Raw genomic sequence first — 21220 nt, 5'->3', positions numbered from 1 at the left:
ATGAAGGAGGGAGAGGGGGCCGATCTCTATGTGGAAACGGTGAATAATTTGGTAAAGTGGTGTGATCTAAATGCCCTTAGGGTTAGGGTTACACTAACCCTCATCCTCAATACACAGAAAACTGAGGAGAATGTCTTTGGCACCTTTTTAGGAGTGCAACATTACATTCACAATCAACCCAAAAAACAAAAATCATCGTTCAAATATCTTGGAGTGTACGTGGATAGGGACTTTTCCTGGAATTATCATGTAGACTCAGTAAAGTCTTTCGGAGCAAGCAGTGAAATCCTGTCTCTTTTCTTTGTGTCATCAATACAAAGCAGTCTGCAGTATGGAGGCGCAGTGTGGTTTGGGGGTCTCTCTGCTCATCTGAAAGCCAGGATTCTACGGCTTCTGGGAATCTGCTCCAAATTGGTGGGACACTCAGTGGAGAATGCATTAATTGAAAGCAATTTACTGCACACCATCAGATTGGCGGACAAAATCTCCCAGGACTTCCTGGAAGTGTGGAAGATCTTTCAGTATAGCTGAATTATTTAAATTCAGAGTAGAGGAAAATTCAGGGTAGAGGAAATTGTGTAGAGGACATCTCTACACACTAAACCATCTTCCTTTAAGGAGTAATTCGCTATCACTACCAACAGAGGACGCCAGCGGGACCGGAGATTGATCTTCAGCCACAATGAGGCCTGTTTACATAGGCCTTAAGCCTATGTATGTTCACATGACAAACCCGGCTTTTACATTTGCGGTCAGGAGTAGCAATCAGAAAGTTTGTCTCATTCAATTTTCTTTCAACCAGAGAACTTTGCATGAAAAATGGAACCAGGCATAGGGAGTAGAATGTTGGGTTAGGGTTAGGGTCACCAGGACTAAAATCTCTTTCACAGACTTCTTGTCAAAATAAGCCTTCATCCTTGTCTGCGTCGTAGACAAAGGAAGTTTTGCGAGAGTTTGGGCATTGTACAGCTTCTCACGAATAGAAGTGACGTAGTCATCAACAGGCAAAGCTTTTGAAGTCGAACTCAGCAGCTGTTCACTTAAGAGTTTTAGTGGGCCACGGACTGTGTGGCCAAACACTAGCTCAGCAGGGCTAGAGCCAAGGGACTCCTGCTCCATCTGCAGCTTCTATACACTTGACTAGGGAAGGGTCTGCTTTTTGTGCTGCAGCTAGGTATTCCCTACCTGCCTTTAGAATTTCAGCGGTTATTTTTTCATTCACAGACAGGATACACTCCACAGAGTTAGGCTCATTAATCAAAAATGAGTTTGAGAGATCCACCACTTCCTCAAATTTCTTTGACTGGGCACAGGCAGGAAAAACGGACGGGAAATTCTCTGCCAGATCCGACTTCTGTGTAGCACTAGGTTTATATGATACAACTGGTCTATGTAACACAGGAAAGACTGTGCCACCCGCAAGGTCATTTAACAGAATCAGATCAACGCCCTGTACTAACCCTAACCCTAACCCGCAACTGTGGACGCACTGCTAACTTGACCACACCAGTCACAATATCAGATTCTAGATACGCAGTATGAAGTGGCACATTCACACAGTGCATTTCAATTCCACGAATCAGCACGTCATTACCCGTAAAAGAGTCATCAGAGAAAGGCAATATACTCCCAGATATAAAGGATTGTGCTGCACCCGTGTCACGTAAGATTGTTACAGTTTTAAAACCAGAATCAGGAGATAGGGAGACTGTGCCTTCAAATAAGAAAGGGTGATAACTCTCTCCACCAAGAGAGTTGCCATTACACACAGTGTGCTATGTTTTTGGGTTTGGAAACCGCGCTCTTCTGTTTCCAAGCCTTACAGTCCGCAATCAAATGGTTTGGATCAAGGCAGAAAAAACAAACTCGCCTATCACCATTGTTTGGAAGTTTACGTGCAAATTTAGATGCGGTTTCACTTTTAAATGAATGTACTGCACGTGGTGGCCCATCCGACCCGCGTATTATACACGCACTGTGTAGTAGCTACTAGTAGCACTATACGGTTTGAGAATGGACACAAGCGGTCCGAGTTTTGTCGAGAGCCGAAATTAGACGGAGGTGGCCGCCTCATAATTCTCTATGCAGGAAAAACCCTGCGTAATTAGAAAGATAAAAATCCTTAAATCGATTTTTGACATTTGTGAATCGATTCAGAACCGTCCACGTCAGCATTGCAATACCAGTTCTGAAGAATCGATTCCCCCCACCCCTAAATGCAGTAAAAACATATATTGCATAATGCATATAGTTCATGAAAGCTAGCTAATTCATCCTTGTTAACAAATGGGACTTGCTAAAACTAACTTTAGCTGGAAAAAAACTTTATTAAAGAACCGCTATAAAGCCAAATCTCTTTGCCAAAACCCACATTGTTAAAAGTGCTATATAAATGAAGATGACTTGACTGACTTGCAAAGTGTTACCTATGAAATTTACATTTTTATAGCTAAAGAAACACACATTTGACCTGTAACATTTTAATGTTTAAATTGTTTTCTGTAGAATTTGTTCTGCAGAACTTAAATATCGGTTATCGGCATGTACGGTCAAACCTAAATATCGATATCGGTAAAATCCACTATCGATCGACCTCTAATAAAGACCATAACACTGAATATTCAGCCAAATTATTAATCTGACTGCACTGACCCTATTGGATGAGAACTGCACAATCACATCACTGTTCTCTGAAGAACTGCTTTATAGATGGACTTCACTAATTTAGTAATTGATGATGATTCCCAGCTCAAAGCCCCTGGCTGCTCAGTGTTTTACAAGGCTTTGTTTAGGCATGCGCCGATACCAATACCAGTACCGTTCACACATCGACTGACTCTCATCTCCACCTGAGCCCCTTTATCTCATTATGTTTCGTAACGATCACAGTTTGGAGATGAGAAGCACCACAGTCTCAGTTCTGTTTTCCAGCGATAGAAACCCGGTGCACAAAACTGGCTTTTCTGAAAGTCCCTCACACACACACACTGTCATTCCTTAACTTTGTGCTGCATATGAGGAAAACGCATCTAGAGCAACAACAGCGACTAAGTGAAGTTTTCATGGCTGAACTTACTCCACTGGTACTCCTGCAAACATCAGTATCCATTTACACTGATGATGTCCTTTTGATTTGGTCTGGTTCAGAGTCGGCATTGCACTATGGAAGGCATTTTCTGCCAAATTTAAATAAATAAATTAAATGATTAAAATTAAAATTAAAACCAGATTAACGATTTCATTACAGAAAACTGTACGCAAAATATGTGACAAAATTGAGAATGAAATTAAATGATTTCATTTTCACGGTGACAGTGCATCATCCCTGTCGAATTGAAAAATAAAATGCAATTGGTGATTTCACATTTCATTTTCACTGCAGTCTCGAGGCAAGACTGCCGATATTAAAATGAAAAGCAAAACGTGAAAAAGAAACTACAAATACAGTTTTTACAAAGCGCTTTATAGTGACACATTAAGCTCAACAGTGACACAATTCAAATTCAAATGTAAATTTTAGTTTTCATTTTAATTCCTCTTTTATTTCACAGTTTTCATTTTCAAAGACAACCTGCATGCAAATTCTATGTTAATGAGTGGGTGTGGCTTATTCAAGTAACGGTGCTAGAGACACGCATTCTGTAAAGCGAAGTCATCGACGTCCCGTGTGCATGAGTTGAATGTGTCAGACGAAATTATTTAAATATGATTACATTGTAATCGAGACGACGAGATATGGCGAGATCTGTTGAGCTGTGAGCTTTTGCGGGAAGCTGCCGCAGCGTTAAGGTTAAGTCACGGCTGAAGGGCGTTGTTCCGACTCCGGCCGAGGAACGGCAGTGGGCCGAGGGTTTGACGCATGCTGGTCTGGCTGGTTGTTTCCACTAAAGGTGATGATACACAGGGCAACTTTTTGAGCAATGTTGCCGTCAACGGGCAACCAGATTAGACACAGGGCCCACAACCGATCTAAATTATCCAGATAGAAATGTATTGCCCATTTTCAATGGAAAAGTGCCCAAGCAACAATCGCTCGGCAAGATTGCCCAGCAACATTGCTCAAAAAGTTGCCCTGTGTATCATCACCTTTAGTGGAAACAACCAGCCAGACCAGCATGCGTCAAACCCTCGGCCCACTGCCGTTCCTCGGCCGGAGTCGGAACAACGCCCTTCAGCCGTGACTTATTCAGAGACAGCACTAAAATAAAATAAAAGCAACCTCTGATTTCTATTGAATATGAAATAAACAATGGTGGACGGCAATTACTTTTGTCAGTTTCAACACAGTTAAAATACATGATATAGATAATCCTCTTATCTTAACATGTATTATAACTAACGCCAGCAGAGGGCGCCACTGGCCTGCTGATTATTACACTCTACAGCAGATCAAATCCTTAAAGGGTAACTAAACCCCTGGTCAGAGCCTGACTCCACCCACTGGCAATATTTGAAAAATGCTAGAAAAGTGGGCAGACCCCAGCGGAGATAGAGGGGACGAACCGTGAGCGGAAGGGCGTGCACCTGAGAGTCCTGCTGTCAGACTGTCTAAAATGGAGAGTTTGCTCACAGGGTCGCAAGACGACGTAAATATGCATCTGATGAGTTTTACCGAGTTGATGTCAATAGCGCGCGCGCTCTATAGGCATATTCATATTTTGCCGCTATGTGAAAAAATCCAGCAAAATGCGCCGACGCGTTTGTCTACCCCAGAGGATTAACTTTAGCCTAACCATAAATTGTAATTAAAATATATCACTCACATCAAGACGCCGCTGCGGTGGTGGAGTCCATGCTGGAGGAGCAGCGTCGCTTTTCAGCGCGAGCTGTGTGGAAAAGCCCCATTCTTACAGATCATTAACTAAAAAAAGTTGGTTTAGGGTTTAGTTACCCTTTAAATACCGGACAAACATTTCATTTACACGTTCAGGTAATGTGTAATATTTGCCCACTTCTATACGATAGAAATGCTACAGGGACTGTAATTTCTTCAAGAACATGTGGACTTCAAAACATGCAAACTCAGAGCGAGGGTTTAAACTTTTATTCTGAAATCGCGAGGAACAGTTCGCATATATTTAGAACATATTGATGTATTCTCCGGTGTTGGCTTAGTTTTACAAATGATTTACCTTACAAATCTGATGAAATGGCTCACATTCGTCTCTGAAAGACCACCATCTTCTCTTTCATATTAAAACATTCATTATATTGAGCCAAGATTCAGATATGAGTTTCTCCTGACAGCAAATGTGAACTTCGCAGACGGCATAACGTTTGCATTTTATCGATTCCAATAAGGTAAAAAAAAAAAATAAAAAAAAAAATAAAAGTGGATATCATTCACTTGCAAAACATGTAATTGTAGCTGAATATCATAAACAAATATCAACAAGTTAAAGAACGCTTACAGAACGTTTGACTGGTTTAAAAATACCATAGAAAAACAACTAGCCTAATATTCATTTCAAGCATTATTAAAGACAAGTAAACAGTCAGTAATAAAAGAACAAATAAACTAATGAGCAATCGCAACAGATACAACTGAACAAAGATACGATTGAAATAAGATTTTCAGTATTCAGGTTCAGAAACTGGAATCAAACACTGCCCTTTATCAATAAAATATACATTACATAGTTACAAAAGTTATTCAGTGAAGAACGAGTGAGTTTTCTGTCTACTGTAGTTTGATTAGTGTTATTATACATTACTATTATTAGTTTGATTAGTGTTATAGTGAGATGTACAGCAGTGCTGCTTATAAACACCAGGGGCCTCATTTATAAAGCCTGCGTAGGAACCTTACTAAAAGTGTACGTGCGGCCGAAAGCCAAAAATGGCGTACGCAAAAACATATTCAGACTTATAAAACCGTTCGTACGCCAGAACCTGCGCAGAATTCTCTTTGTAAATCCCAGTCAGCGGAAGATTGTGCGCACATGCGTCTCCACCCGAAATAACCATATATGAGCTTTCAACGCCTAGTTTTACTATGCAGATCCTCATCTGCATAGTAAAACATCTGCACTTAAACTTATCACGTGGATGAATAATCATATTAAAATGATATAAACGGTACAAGAAACATTACATTAATACAAATCAAGTAGTTGTCTATCCTTGCCTTGTTTTTGAATAGCATACATAAATCAAATAGAGTAAAATACATTTCAGGGAAAGTTTTTCTCAATCTTTTCCACTTGCCGAATTGTATTTTTAATTGATTTATATTTTTAATGGAAACAGATAGGCCTTGGGCATTATTTGCACGAAACTATTTTCTCAGACAATCTGGTATTATCATAATAAGCAATTATCTCTGTGGTTAAAATATTAAAGCACGCCACAGGAAAAGTGTTCAAAACATCGCATTCACAACAAATATTTCTAATGATTGAATTTAAAAAAAAATTGTAACTTCAGTAATGATTTCATGTTTAAGTAAATTATAACTAACATGTACTAACTCCATTAATTTGAATGGCATATTTAATATAAATGTTTATATCATAAGTATTTTATTTAAACTGTTATTTGCGTCAGTTTCACTAAACGGCTCAACAATTTTCCCGTCAAGTTTTTCTTTATAAATCCCACCTTTTGCGCAGGAACTGGCGTACGCATGTTTTCAGCCCCGTTTTGTGCGTACGCAAACTTTATAAATGAGGCCCCAGATGAGGATTTATGCAACAGATGCTCTTTACTCATCTCACTTGCACAAAAGAAATGCAGTAAATAATAGATGAAATACACTGGAAATTATATGAAATTTAAATTGCATACTAGGTAAAAACAGTTAGCAATAATACCAAATAAAGTTACTAAGTTCCATATTCCATTATTATGCTTCTACATCTCTGATGAGGATCGATATTTGGCTTGACAATAGTAGACATTGATGAGGGTCGAGTTACACTCAGAAAGAGAAGCAGTTTTTGAGCCATTGAGTCCATCAGCAATCAGAACATAATCAGGAAATCTATATTACACACTTGAGTGTTTTATATGAAGGAAGAGATTTCACTAATCGCTGAACCACAGAATCAACAGGAGAAAGAGTGCATAACCTGTGCATCTCCTCGGCATAAAGTGAAACCGGAAAAAGTGAAATCTTTTCCTACATTCGCTGACCGGAAATCCAACATGGCGGCCGCGAGCAACTAGACCATTACGTTTATTGTGAAAAGCAAACAAACAAACAAAATAAACGTTTGTTGCGGTTTCTGAGACTGCACACTCCACGACCCACCATTTGAGAAATACTGCTCTACATTTCATATATTTACATTTCGTGTCTTCTACATTTAAAATATACACAAGGTTCACAATGTGGCTAAACATATATTATGCCAACACAAGCAAACCCGAGTCAATGCAGTCGAGAGCCTCAACACTAGTGTTACCGGTTCAAGATTCCCAGCACTGATGATCAACAGGTTACAGGAGTAAACTCACAGAAACAGCAGCGGCTGAGAGAGTTCACTAGATGTGTTACCTTGGGCCATTCGGGGGTCCAGTTTGGCCTTCATTAATGAAGGCCACCCTCTGGCCAGTCCTCTGGCCAAAACAAAATATTTTTGAGACGGGATGCATTTTTTTTTGTTCATTGAATTTTGATGTTCGTCCGCGTTTCTTCTTCTTTTATGCATTAACTGGCGCCTAGTAGCAAACAAACAAAGGTTATAGGTTCATAGCGCCACCTACTGTTCTGGGGTTGAATTTTTTTTACATTTTTTATTAATGCTCGAATAACAATAACAAGTAATGTATATTTTATTGATAAAGGGCAGTGTTTGATTCCAGTTTTCTGAACCTGAATACTGAAAATCTTATTTCAATCGCATCTTTGTTCAGTTGTATCTGTTGCGATTGCTCATTAGTTTATTTGTTCTTTTATTACGTTTACTTGTCTTTAATAATGCTTGAAATGAATATTAGGCTAGTTGTTTTTCTATGGTATTTTTAAACCAGTCAAACGTTCTGTAAGCGTTCTTTAACTTGTTGATATTTGTTTATGATATTCAGCTACAATTACATGTTTTGCAAGTGAATGATATCCACTTTTATTTTTTTTTTATTTTTTTTTTTGACCTTATTGGAATCGATAAAATGCAAACGTTATGCCGTCTGCGAAGTTCACATTTGCTGTCAGGAGAAACTCATCTGAATCTTGGCTCAATATAATGAATGTTTTAATATGAAAGAGAAGATGGTGGTCTTTCAGAGACGAATGTGAGCCATTTCATCAGATTTGTAAGGTAAATAATTAGTAAAACTAAGCCAACACCGGAGAATACATCAATATGTTCTAAATATATGCGAACTGTTCCTCGCGATTTCAGAATAAAAGTTTAAACCCTCGCTCTGAGTTTGCATGTTTTGAAGTCCACATGTTCTTGAAGAAATTACAGTCCCTGTAGCATTTCTATCGTATAGAAGTGGGCAAATATTACAGATTACCTGAACGTGTAAATGAAATGTTTGTCCGGTATTTAAAGGGTAACTAAACCCTAAACCAACTTTTTTTAGTTAATGATCTGTAAGAATGGGGCTTTATTAGTGCTGTTCATTGATTCGAGTAACTTTTTTGACATTTGGGTATAAAGTGTTTTAATTCTACAATATATGGTGTAAAAACGTCTGAGTGCTGCCCTCTTCAGGTTGAACGGTGGCTACTGCAGTTGAATTTTCCTATTGGATGTTGCGGTACTGCGTGACGTAAGCAGGTTCCAGCTCACCACGCCCTCCCTTGGTACGAGCTCACCACGCCCTTGGATGATCTAGGGTAGATTTATCTGTATTTAGTACAGTGGTAGGTGTAGTGTTGCTGGATGCAACAGCACTGCTGGACTGCATAGCTTTCCAGCAGACTTGGAAATTAGGCGCCAGTGTTTGCATGCACTTGGCCTGGAAGACCGTGAGTGTAAAACCTGCATTTTACGCGGAAGAGAGGTGGAAATGGGCTTTTCCACACAGCTCGCGCTGAAAAGCGACGCTGCTCCTCCAGCATGGACTCCACCACCGCAGCGGCGTCTTGATGTGAGTGATATATTTTAATTACAATTTATGGTTAGGCTAAAGTTAATCCTCTGGGGTAGACAAACGCGTCGGCGCATTTTGCTGGATTTTTTCACATAGCGGCAAAATATGAATATGCCTATAGAGCGCGCGCGCTATTGACATCAACTCGGTAAAACTCATCAGATGCATATTTACGTCGTCTTGCGACCCTGTGAGCAAACTCTCCATTTTAGACAGTCTGACAGCAGGACTCTCAGGTGCACGCCCTTCCGCTCACGGTTCGTCCCCTCTATCTCCGCTGGGGTCTGCCCACTTTTCTAGCATTTTTCAAATATTGCCAGTGGGTGGAGTCAGGCTCTGACCAGGGGTTTAGTTACCCTTTAAGGATTTGATCTGCTGTAGAGTGTAATAATCAGCAGGCCAGTGGCGCCCTCTGCTGGCGTTAGTTATAATACATGTTAAGATAAGAGGATTATCTATATCATGTATTTTAACTGTGTTGAAACTGACAAAAGTAATTGCCGTCCACCATTGTTTATTTCATATTCAATAGAAATCAGAGGTTGCTTTTATTTTATTTTAGTGCCCCATACAGAAATGCAATATATTCACATATATGTGAAACACTGTTAAATATATTGAAATATATTTTGAAAATATATTTTCAACATGCATAAAAATTCAAGCATAACAGTTGATCTACATGTTGCATGTATAAATATGTGTACATATATGTGACAATATATTTCATGCCTCATGTCATATGAAAATACATGAGGCATGAATAGTGTCACATTGTCACAGATGGTGTTGGGTTTTGTTTCAGGTCATTGTCATGTTTCAGTTTCTTGTCATGTGCTTCCCTGGTTTGTCATGTCTTCTGAACCTGCCATGTACTCCCCTGTTCATGTGTCTTGTTCTCATTGGTTCATTGTTTTGTTCACAGGTGTCCCTTGTCTTGTCATTAGCTTGTGTATATTTAAGCCCTCATGTTTGCCTTGTTACTTGTCATGTTTGCCTTGTACTGCTGTTGGTGAGGTTATGGTCTTTGTTTTATTCTATGTCATGTCAAGCCTTTGTTTTTAGTTTATTAATTAAACTGCACTTAAGTTTTGCAACTTGCCTCCAGTGATCCTTAAACGCATATGTATATTTTTAATCAAGCGAGTTACTTTTTTGCTATTCATCTTTTTGTTCCTTCACCATTTACCAATTATGCATTATATTAAGCTATATTATATTATATATTATATTGAAGACATTCAAACATGGGAATATATTGTGATATTTATTGTCAATATATATGCTTTTCTCATTCTATTTACAGTGAACACTTGAGATGCATTACAATTCACTCAATCCACTCAATATCACAATCAAGTTTCAGAAAAAAACATTTTATCTTATATTCTGATTTTATTTACTGCATCAGTGTTATGTGGAGATTCGCCTGTTTTTCAGGGGTGTTTTTCAAAAACGAGATTTAAATAAGAAAGAGAAAACTATGGTGTTTGAGACTCACTTTATGTCATGTCCATGTACTGAACTCTTGTTATTTAACTATGCCAAGATAAATTCAATTTCACATTCTAGGGCACCTTTAATGAAAGGTGGTTCACACTGCCATGAGATTTACTGTTTTTTAAAGCTTCCTTGTACAGCTGTCCATCATAGATGTCACAGACAGAAGTCTTTGTAGGTGCAGGTGTTACGATGTGTGAACGAATTTCGTCATTTTGTAGTATATTTCTGAGTTGGCCTTCCAGGGGTAGTTCAATGAAAAAGTTTCCCTCTTTCATGTGTTTGTTCAAGTCGCATGTCTCCCCACAACTGTTACATTTAGCTAATTTCTCATCAGACTGCATAATAGCAGAGCACTGTTTACAAACTGGATGCAACTGAAAATGGTTTCTGACTTTACCAAAAGTTTTGTAGAAACAGTACTTTGATGTGGACACAACATGTTTTTCACTAACTGCATTGATTACCTTAAGCATGTCCTCAATGACTGCATCAGTTAGATTATGTTTTAACTTTAATGCCAACATTAATAGTTCATGCTGCTTTCTCCTTTGGTCACCATCATCTGGACCGTTATGTTGTAGACCAGTACATGTGGTCTGATCTACCACTCCTTGTTCAGCAGGATTCACCATCCTCAGTTTGTTGTCCTCCTCCATTTGTTCCCTGACTGACCCTTCTTCTGCAATGGAAATGGATTCATCTTCATAGTCCTGTTAGAGATGAACAATACATTACCATTATGGTCATAAGTAAAAAGAAAACGGTTGAAAGACTGAAACGGTTCTTTGATGTTTTGTTTGGTGAGCATGATTGTTCTTGTTTAATGTTGTGACGAAATGTCCCCACAATGATAGTAATACCAGAAATATTTGATCTTGTGGAGACATTTTTGGTCTTATAAATATGTTGTTGTTTTAATGTCAAAATGCCGAATGTTTTTTGTGAGGGTTGTGTTTAGAGTTAGAAGATAAGAAAAAATGACCAAAATCATTATGTCTATGGAACAAAAATCATTATGTCTATGGAAAGCCCCATATAAAAGACAGAAACCCACTGTGTGTGCACATGTGTCACAGCGTATGTGTGTGTGACACATGTTAATGTGAAAATGCAGGATAAGTGTACTCCCTCTAACCTGGTAAACATTGAGACCTCTACAGTCCGAACTGGAGGATTCTTGATGCGTAAATGATGTTACCTCCAAATCTGCAGAGAGACACCTGCTTTGCACCGTGGGTTTGCTGGTTAACCCCTTCTCAGTGTCTCCTAGTCAACATATGGTAAAAGCAAAATAACTGATACTGAACTGATTTTAGTTGCAATTATTTACATTCATGTAAAGAAATGGATATATATGGTTAAATATCTCACCAGAAGGGGCTAAGTTGATTGAACTCCAGAGCCCTGCTAATGAGGAACAACCTTTTTAAAGCAACATTATTGTAACATTTGGGGGGGAAAAAAACAATAAGACTGAACAAAAAAACTTACATGAAAAACCAGTTGTTTCTTCTTCCACATGTGGACATTTTTCAGCTAATTTTACCCTAGGAAGTGAAAATTCTTGAATTCAGGCTTACTCATATCATATTCCCCCAACCAGCAAAATTTTCCTTTTCCATTCAAAAACAATTAGGACAGTATGTTAAACAGTCTTAAAGCAGTCATTACGAAATAATAAAAAAGAAAATGAAAAAGACAATTTAGAATTATTAAATTATATAAATACAATTATTAATTTATATAAAGAAAATATAATTGTTAATTTACAATTTTATATATTGGCCTATGTAGGCTATAGCCTATGTTTAAAGCCATGGAAAAGTCATGGACATTGATTGTATCAATAAATGTTGTGCATTCTTTGTTTTAAGTATAATACATTGAGTTTTATTAAACACATTTCAGTTTATTCATTCAGTAATATCATTTGTTATAAAAAACAACTCATTCACGTTGATCGTGGGTGAAAAGGCCAGTTAAGAGTTTTCATCCAGTCAAAAACAACAACAAAAAATCCCAAAACTTCATGTGACTTACCGTTTCCATCTACTCTCTGTGCGTTTAGGGACAACACACTTCTCATTCAAATACTTTTTATATTTTTGCATCTGGACTTTTTATTAATTGTTAATTTACATAATTTGCTCTTTACATTATATAGTAAGGCTGTCTGCACCTTGGCAGTAAGAGTCCTGTGATTGGTCAAACTGCCAGCTTTATTTCCATATATGGTTATTTACGTCTGACTTCCAACCGTTCAACTTTTCCCGCCGCTCGTCCCACTCGTCATCGTCAGTTCTCCTGAGGTTAACGTTAGTTCAACAGAAATCAAGAAGGTATGTTTGCTCTCGTCGAATGGTTGGATGGTATTGACACTGGAACATACAGTGTTGTGAAAACGGACTTTATTCGTGATTTTATTTGCGAAGACTACTTAGATCGTCTGGATGAGAGCGATGGCATCTATGTTGTGGAGTGGGCCGAGGGTAAAAAACCCAAAGGTGGCTGGCCGGTCTACACTGCCAAAATTATCAAAGTTGCTGTTTTTAATTCATATAATCTTGTAAACAATTATGCCGATTTAAATGTTAATGTAAAATATTCCCATCTTTTTTTCTGACCACAAAAGGTGAATTAAAAAAATCCGCGTGCGTCTTGCGACAAGCTTTATTAAAAAGATGCAAAAAGTATCACATAATGGTCCTATGTGACACGTCTTGTTTATTCCAAGTATGATATGGATTTGTGAAAAACGAACCGAAATGTAATGTATTATTTAACGTACTAAACATCTTGACATAGGCCGTTGGTCTTGCTCTGCGTGCGTTTTGACACTTTAATATGCGCTCTAGTTCATCGACCATGAAAGAGTGTTTCAATGTACAATGTAAGGTGTTCTGACGATTTGTGCTACCTGCAACAGTACATTAGTTAGGAAATAATTAATAAGATTGTGTTGTTCATGTGGTTTGAGGCTTTTTGAGGTTTTTGTCCAAACCCTAACCCTACCCTTAAAACAAAGTGTTGGTAGCACAATCTGATAGGCAGCATTTTTTTGTCAAGACAATGGCATTAGAGCAACACCAGGGTGAGTAATTGATTACTTAAGTGTCATTTTTGGGTAAACTCCCTTAGAGCTAAAACCTAAAATGATATAGCATTACCATTAGGCCTATATAGTAACATTCTTTAAGGATTTGTAATACACAATTTATGTTATATAACTGTTGCAGAGAAGGCATCAACACTGGAGTCGTACCTGCAGGCAATGCAGGAGGATGAGGATGAGGATGAGGGAGAGGAGTGGAAGCACCCGTCCAAAAGATCTGCCAAGCCTAATCCTAAATACCAGGGCAATACTCCAACCAGCGCAGAATCACTACAGCCGGGGAGAAGTAAAATGGTATGTAACATTAGATTAAAGGAGAACTCCGGTCAATTTTAACATTGAGCTCATTTTTTTGTAAATTTGGAGTGCTGTCAGTACAGAGAACAACGACAAAAATCAGTGTTGCCTACACCGTGTTATCCTCTTTTTAAAATTTGCACCCTGTTGACTTAAATGGGGCAAGTTTTAAAGCTGCTTTTAGCCTCTTAACATCCTTGATGTGTCATTACAAGTGCACAGCCATTGTGAGTGATCCCTTCAGAGTGAACACGGTGAATCTGACTGCAGTAGATGTGAAAGATATGAATAAAAGTGATGTTAATTCAGCCAGCGCACATACCTGTATTTACATCCTGTTTTCGGTTGTCGAGTTCACGCGCGTGATCATAGGTAACTAAGCACGCGCATGAACTCGACAATCGACTACTGTGGACTTCGACCGAAAACAGGATACAGGTATGTGCGCTGGCTGAATTAACATCATTTTTTAATATATATCTTTCACATCTACTGCAGTCAGATTCACCGTGTTCACTCTGAAGGAATCACTCACAATGGCTGGGCACTTGTAATGACACATCAAGGATGTTACGAGGCTAAAAGCAGGTTTAAAACTTGCCCCATTGAAGTCAACAGAGTGCAAATTTTAAAAAGAGGATAACACGGTGTAGGCAACACCGATTTTTGTCGTTGTTCTCTGTATTGACAGCACTCCAAATTTACAAAAAAATGAGCTCAATGTTTAATTGCCCAGCCCTAACAAATTCTTAAAGGAGAACTCCGGTCGTGGTAGTGGTATTAATCAATGGTACACCATTGTCGATAATGATATTTAAAACATTTTCGATATAGCGCTCGATATTTTCATTAAAATGTGCGCGCATCGCTCGTAGATCTTAGGGCCGTTCACATATCGCGTCTTTAGCGTGCTCAAGTTCGTTATTTCAAATGTAGCATATAATGGAAGAGACGCTGCAGGGTTCCAGACTGCGACCATTTTCTGAGAATGTGCGAGTTAAAATTGTATGTGGTCGCATTTGTGCGAGTGCACGGTCATGTAGCCTACTCAGTTAAATTCACGCATGAATTTTCCTGCATTGAACTTGTTTTGGCGCCCGCCAAAGTAAATTTTTGTCCCACCAAAGTCTTATTTGATCGGTGAGTAATGTAGATGAACTGCTGCGCTTGTGACAGGGCGCATGTTTAACTGAAAGAACGAGCAGAGAGAGAGACACGGTCGCGTGAGCACTCTCTCTATTCGAAGCCAGGTGAAAGACTTCACCGTCTCCAAACTAAGTGCTGTCTTGCTCTCTCTCCGTCGCACATATTAATCAAAATAAATCGACACGGTGGTAAAAGGTCGGAAGTTTCATGTGGAGCATTCAGAGATTTTTTCCCCCTGAATTACCGCTTGGTGTGAATTGTGCTAAATAAGTTACATTATCTTCTCTGAAAAGCGTTCCGGACATTCAGCTGACATAAAACAACACTTTAATTGAACGGAAAAAAAAACTATCCAGTGATGAAATGTTTTCTGTGTTGACACAAATCTTGGATGTCCATGTCCTAACTGCTGGGATAATCACACAACGCGCATGACACGTCCAATTCACGAACTAATGACTCATTTGAAACCGATTAATTTTAATGAATGGTTAAAACAACTGATCTTTCCAACAGTGAACTCAGGAGACGTCTGAATCGGTGTATAACTAATCAGTAACACTTTACAATAAGGTTCTATTTAATAAGAGAATCGTTAAAGAATCGGATCGATAAGCAGAATCGTCAGTGGCATTGATATTGATAAAATCTTATCAATTCCCATCCCTATGTGAAGACAGTTAAATTATAATCAAACATTAAAGAACATGTTTTTTTTATTGTTTTTTTTTAGAGTTAAAAGATTAAAACATTTTGCTAACATGAGGTCTTGTGTCAGTGTCACTATCAGTCTTTTTACATCAGTGCAAAACTAGGGTATGCAGATTAAGACCACTATTCATCAGCATGCATTGATTAATCCCATGGCATGTAGAAAGAAAAAAAAAGGTGCGACCAACTGAGAAAGTTGGTAGCACCAGTGCAACCAGTGGAAAAGTTAGTCTAAAAATTCACTTTGGCGGGCGCTAAAACAAGTTTAATGCAGGAAAATTCATGCGTGATTTTAACTGAGTAGGCTACATGACCGTGCACTCGCACCAATGCGACCACATAAAATTTTAACTCGCACATTCTCAAAAAATGGTCGCATATGTGACCATTTTGGTTGCAGTCTGGAACCCTGCCTTGATTGTTCTGCAGTACGTTTACACTTTTACACTGCACAAATTTTGTAACATTTTATTTAAGTTCAAGAGTTTCTTTAACAATTATTTTTTATCTTAATATAAGACATAAAGAAGATATTTTTGTTTACATTTTAATTCTGTAATACATTTTAAAGGAACACTCTACTTTTTTTGGAAATAGGCTCATTTTGCAACTCCCCCAGAGTTAAAGGACATGTTCGGCATTTTACACTTAAAGCCCTGTTTACAGATCGTTTCTGATGAAATAGAACGGTTAAGATAAAAATTTGGACACATGCTGCTGTCCCGAGAATTTTACGTTTCTTTCGCTTTCCCTCCCACCTACAGAATGGCTGCATATGGGCACTGGAACAATCCTTCCTAAAACGCATTAAACTTTTGTTTACAAAGACGTGAATCTCACCGAGTGGTCAGGGGTGTTCACTGATATGCTCACACAAAAATGTTTGCTAAAGATGCTTTCCAACAGGTTTTATCGTAGTTTTTGTCCCAACTCCATTGACTTGTATTGGATGTGCTGTGAGGTACGGTATTACTCCGCCACCGGAAACCGGACTAGAGAGTCTATTATTCAAGCTCTCAACGGATGAATGTACGGGTGTGAGGCGTTTGAAAAAATAGGTCCACAGTTTTACAACGAATGGTAAAACACCTGTTGGAAAGCATCTTTTGCAGCGATTTTTGTGTGAGCATATCAGTGAACACCCCTGACCACTCGGTGAGTTTCACGTCTTTGTAAACGAAAGTTTAATGCGTTTTAGGAAGGATTGTTCCAGTGCCCATAGGCAGCCATTCTGTTGGTCGGGGGGAAAGCGAAAGAAACCTAAAATTCTCGGGACAGCAGCATGTGTAATCTTAACCGTTCTATTTCATCAGAAACGATCTGCAGTGTTTCCCCTATAAAATTTTCCAGCAGCAGTGCTGTGACCTGCCAGAGGTTGTTACCAAGCCGCTCGCGGGGGGTCCGGGGGCATGCTCCCCCGGAAGATTTTTTTATTTTTAATAACCCCTTAAACCATGACTTCTGGCAAGTTTTGTGGATAGAAATGGACATTTTGAGACATACAAATTTGACATACCATCAACAGAAGGCATGATTATTCATGTTTTTCTTCTGTGTTAATTTTCAGCTGTAAGGTAGAAATTGATAGTGAAAAAATGTAACTCTTTCCTCCCTCACCTGCACTACTGAACTTTTTTTCTGTAACACACTTTAGCACTTAGATACATCATCATGTAACCAGTACTTTCATTTATTTTATCCTGTAGACATTTAAAAAAATTAACTAATTAATCGCACAATTTGCTGTGATTAATCGCAATTAATCGCATTTCCCCCAAACTTGTAGTCATCAATATTTAAATGTAGAATCAGTAATTAAATCAAACACACAAAAAAGGGGAAAAAAAGAAAAAATGTCCACACAAATTGGACAGAAAATAGCCCTATATTAAAATATAAAATATCAATATATTATTCTTCATTCAGTTCTATGAAACATACTCAGATTTAACAGATTTATTTTTTGACTAATTATCAAAATAAAGTATAGTCATTAGGGCTGTCAAAATTGCTCAAAAATGACGTTCGAATATTCCCTCTAAAAAACACACGAATATTCGAACATCTGGTTGCGCATTTTGTCAATGACAGGACAAATTAATACAAAGAGACATACATACATTTGTATAGGTAGTTAATTTAAGTTTAAACATATTTGACAATGTATTACCAACACAAAACCAAGTAAATAAACTAATGGCCAAGACCGCAGACCTCAGTCTCGCTCACTCGCAGGCACTCTTTCTCTCTGTCTCTCGCGCCCTCGCGCTCTCTCTGCGCATAACGGTTTAAATGAACAACAATAAGCACATGTTGAGTGCTGATCAAGAGTTTTGTGCAAGCAATTTAAGGTCGCGACTCTTGTCCCAAATATAGCAGGCTTCATTCAGTGATTGAAACAAATTTATTAACATTAATTTAAGTTTTACAGTATAGAACCGACATTGAACGCTCCGAGCGAGCTGTGCTATGGTAAACATTTCTGTTTAACGTTAAATAAAATGAGGCACACAATTCCGAGAAATGTGACAACAAAGAACTTTTACCCTGAGGTTCATAAAAAATAAAGCGAATATTAATTTTAACGTTCGAATTTCTGTTTTTTAAAACTATTCGAATATATATTCGAATTTAGAATATTCGTTGACAGCCCTAATAGTCATACAAAGCTATTATTACCAGAGCATGTGATCTGAGCAGGTAATTTTACCATTGTTGCCCAGCAAACAGAAGCCTACTACTGAGAAATTTCACGTTATATGAGTGGACTTTGCTTTTCCAGTGCGTGATCGGTACATGATTGGAGCGTTTGGGCCGTTAATGACAGAGTAGAACACGCAGCGCAAACACAGAGCGGAACAGTGCAGAGAGCGCAGTGCGCCGATACACACACAGTCACACACACACACGGAACCGAGAGCGCGGCGCAAACACTGCACGGAAAAGACCCGCACGTGAAGTTACTAAACAAGCTGCGCGAGAATGAAACCTGATCGCCGAACACGGAGGGGCGGGACGGCATATTTTCCATAGACAGTAAAAAAAAAAAATGGACACAGCGACCCCATAGACTTCAACGGAGAAAAGTTTGTACCGCTTTCTCCTTTCCACAAGCGCTTGCTCGCTCTCCCGTGGCGTCTGTTGTTGCTATGCAACCATGAACACTGTCGCTTCTATTATGAGCGCGCTTGCTGCGCGCCCACATTTGAAATATTTGCATGTGAACGGCCCCTTATGGCAACGTGACATTAGCTTAATCAAAAATATTTCCATTTGTTGCTCTTTCCTTATTTGGAAAGTGTATTCAGAGCCCATTAGCTGCTAGCAGCGCCGCCGTTCACCATGTTTCAGTGTTTTTAGGTGTGTAAGTGAATGACGTGATATTACTGATCATGTGAAGATTTTGCAGCGGCGCTGAAAATCCAGCGGCAATACATTGTAGGGGAAACACTGATCTGTAAACAGGGCTTTAAGTGTAAAATACCGAACTTGTCCTTTAAGCTCCGAAAGGGAAATGAGACTTATGAAAAAGACGGGTCCCTACTTACTCTTAAAGGGATAGTTCACTTTGAAATTAATTTTTTATATGTTTTAGCTTACCTCAAGGGCATCCAAGATGTAGGTGTCTTTGTTTCCGCAGTAGTTTCAATTTTGATATTTTTAGGTCAAACCGTTCTTGTCTGTCAGTCATATAATGCAGGTCTATGGTCACTGGCTAAATTAAAGTCCAAATTAAAACAATTCCCCATCGTCCAAATGAAACAATTCCCCATCATAAGTACACGTTCTTGTTTTTGTTGTGTGTTGAGACTTCAAACCAGAAGAGAAGAGCAGCTCGGACTTCCATATTACCTAAAGGAGGATCCCAACAGTGTCATCCGAGTCTGTGAGGTGCGTGAGTTGATTTCCATGTGACATGGGTAACTGCTGTCACAGTAAAAATCATTTATTAAAGGTATAGTTCACCTAAAAATTTTAATTTGCTGTTAATTTACTCACCCTCAGGCCATCCAAGATGTAGGTTTTTTTTTTTTACTAGTGGTCAATATATTATATGGTGTAAATATACTGAAAAATATATGAAATTATATATTGCGTTAATATATTGTAAAATTTAAGGCAATCGTTTTTCATGTTGTCTAAGTACACTCTACTATTGTAAATATATTGTAAATACATTTTTCAATATATGAAAAGCGGCAATTCCTTATGTATTATTCAATATATTGTAATATATGAGATAGGTCTAATAAATATATTAGATCATATATTTTTCAGTGTATTTACACCATATAACATATTGATCATAAAAATATGGAAATATATTTTGGTTCCGTAAGGGTTATCACCGCTCGTCTCCGCACTCGTTCCCCCGCTGCAGACCTCGCTTTATCACGCCCCCGTCGCCATACTGTTCTACTGAAGGGAAAAGTCACCTACATGCTGGATGGCCCGAGGGTGTGTAAATTAACAGCAAATTGAAATTTTGGGGTGAACTATCCCTTTAATGTTAGACAAAGCTAAATTACTGTCTTTTAAACATGTTTTTTGTATGACAGTGTAAGTGCACTACACAAATGCTGCCCACTAAATTCACATAGTCACTGCAATATTTACAGTTTTACCCTAGCTTATACAAAACTAGGCACGTTTTTCATTGAATATTCTTCTGGTTTTGGCAAAAGGAATACAGTCTAGTGCTAGACAAACTATAAACTACATTGAAATATCTATTGTGTAATTACTATGTAGGTGTCTAAGTTTGATTTTCCTATTCAGGTAAACATCATAAGTTGCTATGGTTCTTTCTTTCCCAACATAGGGTAGTACATTAAAGGGTTAGTTTACCCATAAATAAGAATTCTTTCATTAATTACTCACCTTCATGTCGTTCCAAACCTGTAAGACCTTCGTTCATCTTCGGAACACAAATTAAACTGTTTTTGTAGTTAATTTTAAGAAAAAGCTCTTCGTGATCATATGTCCCTGAATTTCAAGGCGATTCAAACCTTAAAAAAAAAAAAAAAACGTCAAAAGTAAATTCCCATTGAATTTAATTTGAAATGCACTGAACCTGTCATAAAATTGGATGGACATATACAGTATATATGGGTTTGTGAAATGGAGCGGCCTTACGGGATGCTGGTCAGGGGCTGGAGCCGACACTGGATGCTGGTCAGGGGCTGTAGCGGTCACTGGATGCTGGTCAGGGGCTGGAGCCGACACTGGATGCTGGTCAGGGGCTGGGGCCGACACTGGATGCTGGTCAGGGGCTGGAGCCGACACTGGATGCTGGTCGGGGCTGTAGCGGTCACTGGATGCTGGTCAGGGGCTGGAGCCGACACTGGATGCTGGTCAGGGGCTGGGGCCGACACTGGATGCTGGTCAGGGGCTGGGGCCGACACT

The 21220-nt window shown here is 38.6% G+C and overlaps 2 protein-coding genes across 3 annotated transcripts in view; both read right to left on the bottom strand.

Annotated features, from left to right (window-relative positions):
• Positions 1-7596, bottom strand: part of LOC309474938 (double-stranded RNA-specific adenosine deaminase-like) — a gene marked incomplete at both ends in the record, with an annotated part of 29008 nt that extends 21412 nt beyond the window's left edge. The window contains one exon of the mRNA XM_082137556.1: positions 7499-7596. Within this exon, the coding sequence (XP_081993682.1) occupies positions 7499-7596 (98 nt within the window). The remainder of the gene's footprint in view (positions 1-7498) is intronic.
• A 2933-nt stretch (positions 7597-10529) lies between these two features.
• LOC309475094 (uncharacterized protein) lies at positions 10530-20731 on the bottom strand. Of its 2 annotated transcripts, none has more exons than XM_082137711.1 (7): positions 20696-20731; positions 19667-19738; positions 13811-13930; positions 12040-12095; positions 11920-11955; positions 11684-11814; positions 10530-11258 (listed from the first exon to the last, which is right to left on the bottom strand). In XM_082137711.1, the coding sequence occupies exons 2-7, from the start codon at positions 19723-19725 to the stop codon at positions 10614-10616; spliced, it is 1047 nt and encodes a 348-aa protein (XP_081993837.1). In that variant the 5' UTR covers positions 19726-19738; positions 20696-20731; the 3' UTR covers positions 10530-10613. The 2 variants fall into 2 exon arrangements, with proteins under 2 accessions (XP_081993837.1, XP_081993838.1); XM_082137712.1 differs by having other exon boundaries at positions 11920-11952.
• Between the last annotated feature and the right edge of the window lie 489 nt (positions 20732-21220).

The sequence above is a fragment of the Leuciscus leuciscus genome, assembly GCF_965113295.1.
Source record: "Leuciscus leuciscus genome assembly, chromosome: 15".
Lineage (NCBI taxonomy): Eukaryota > Metazoa > Chordata > Actinopteri > Cypriniformes > Leuciscidae > Leuciscus > Leuciscus leuciscus.
The sequence above is the reverse complement of the archived record's forward strand: the minus strand, read 5'-3'. Positions and strand labels throughout refer to the sequence as shown.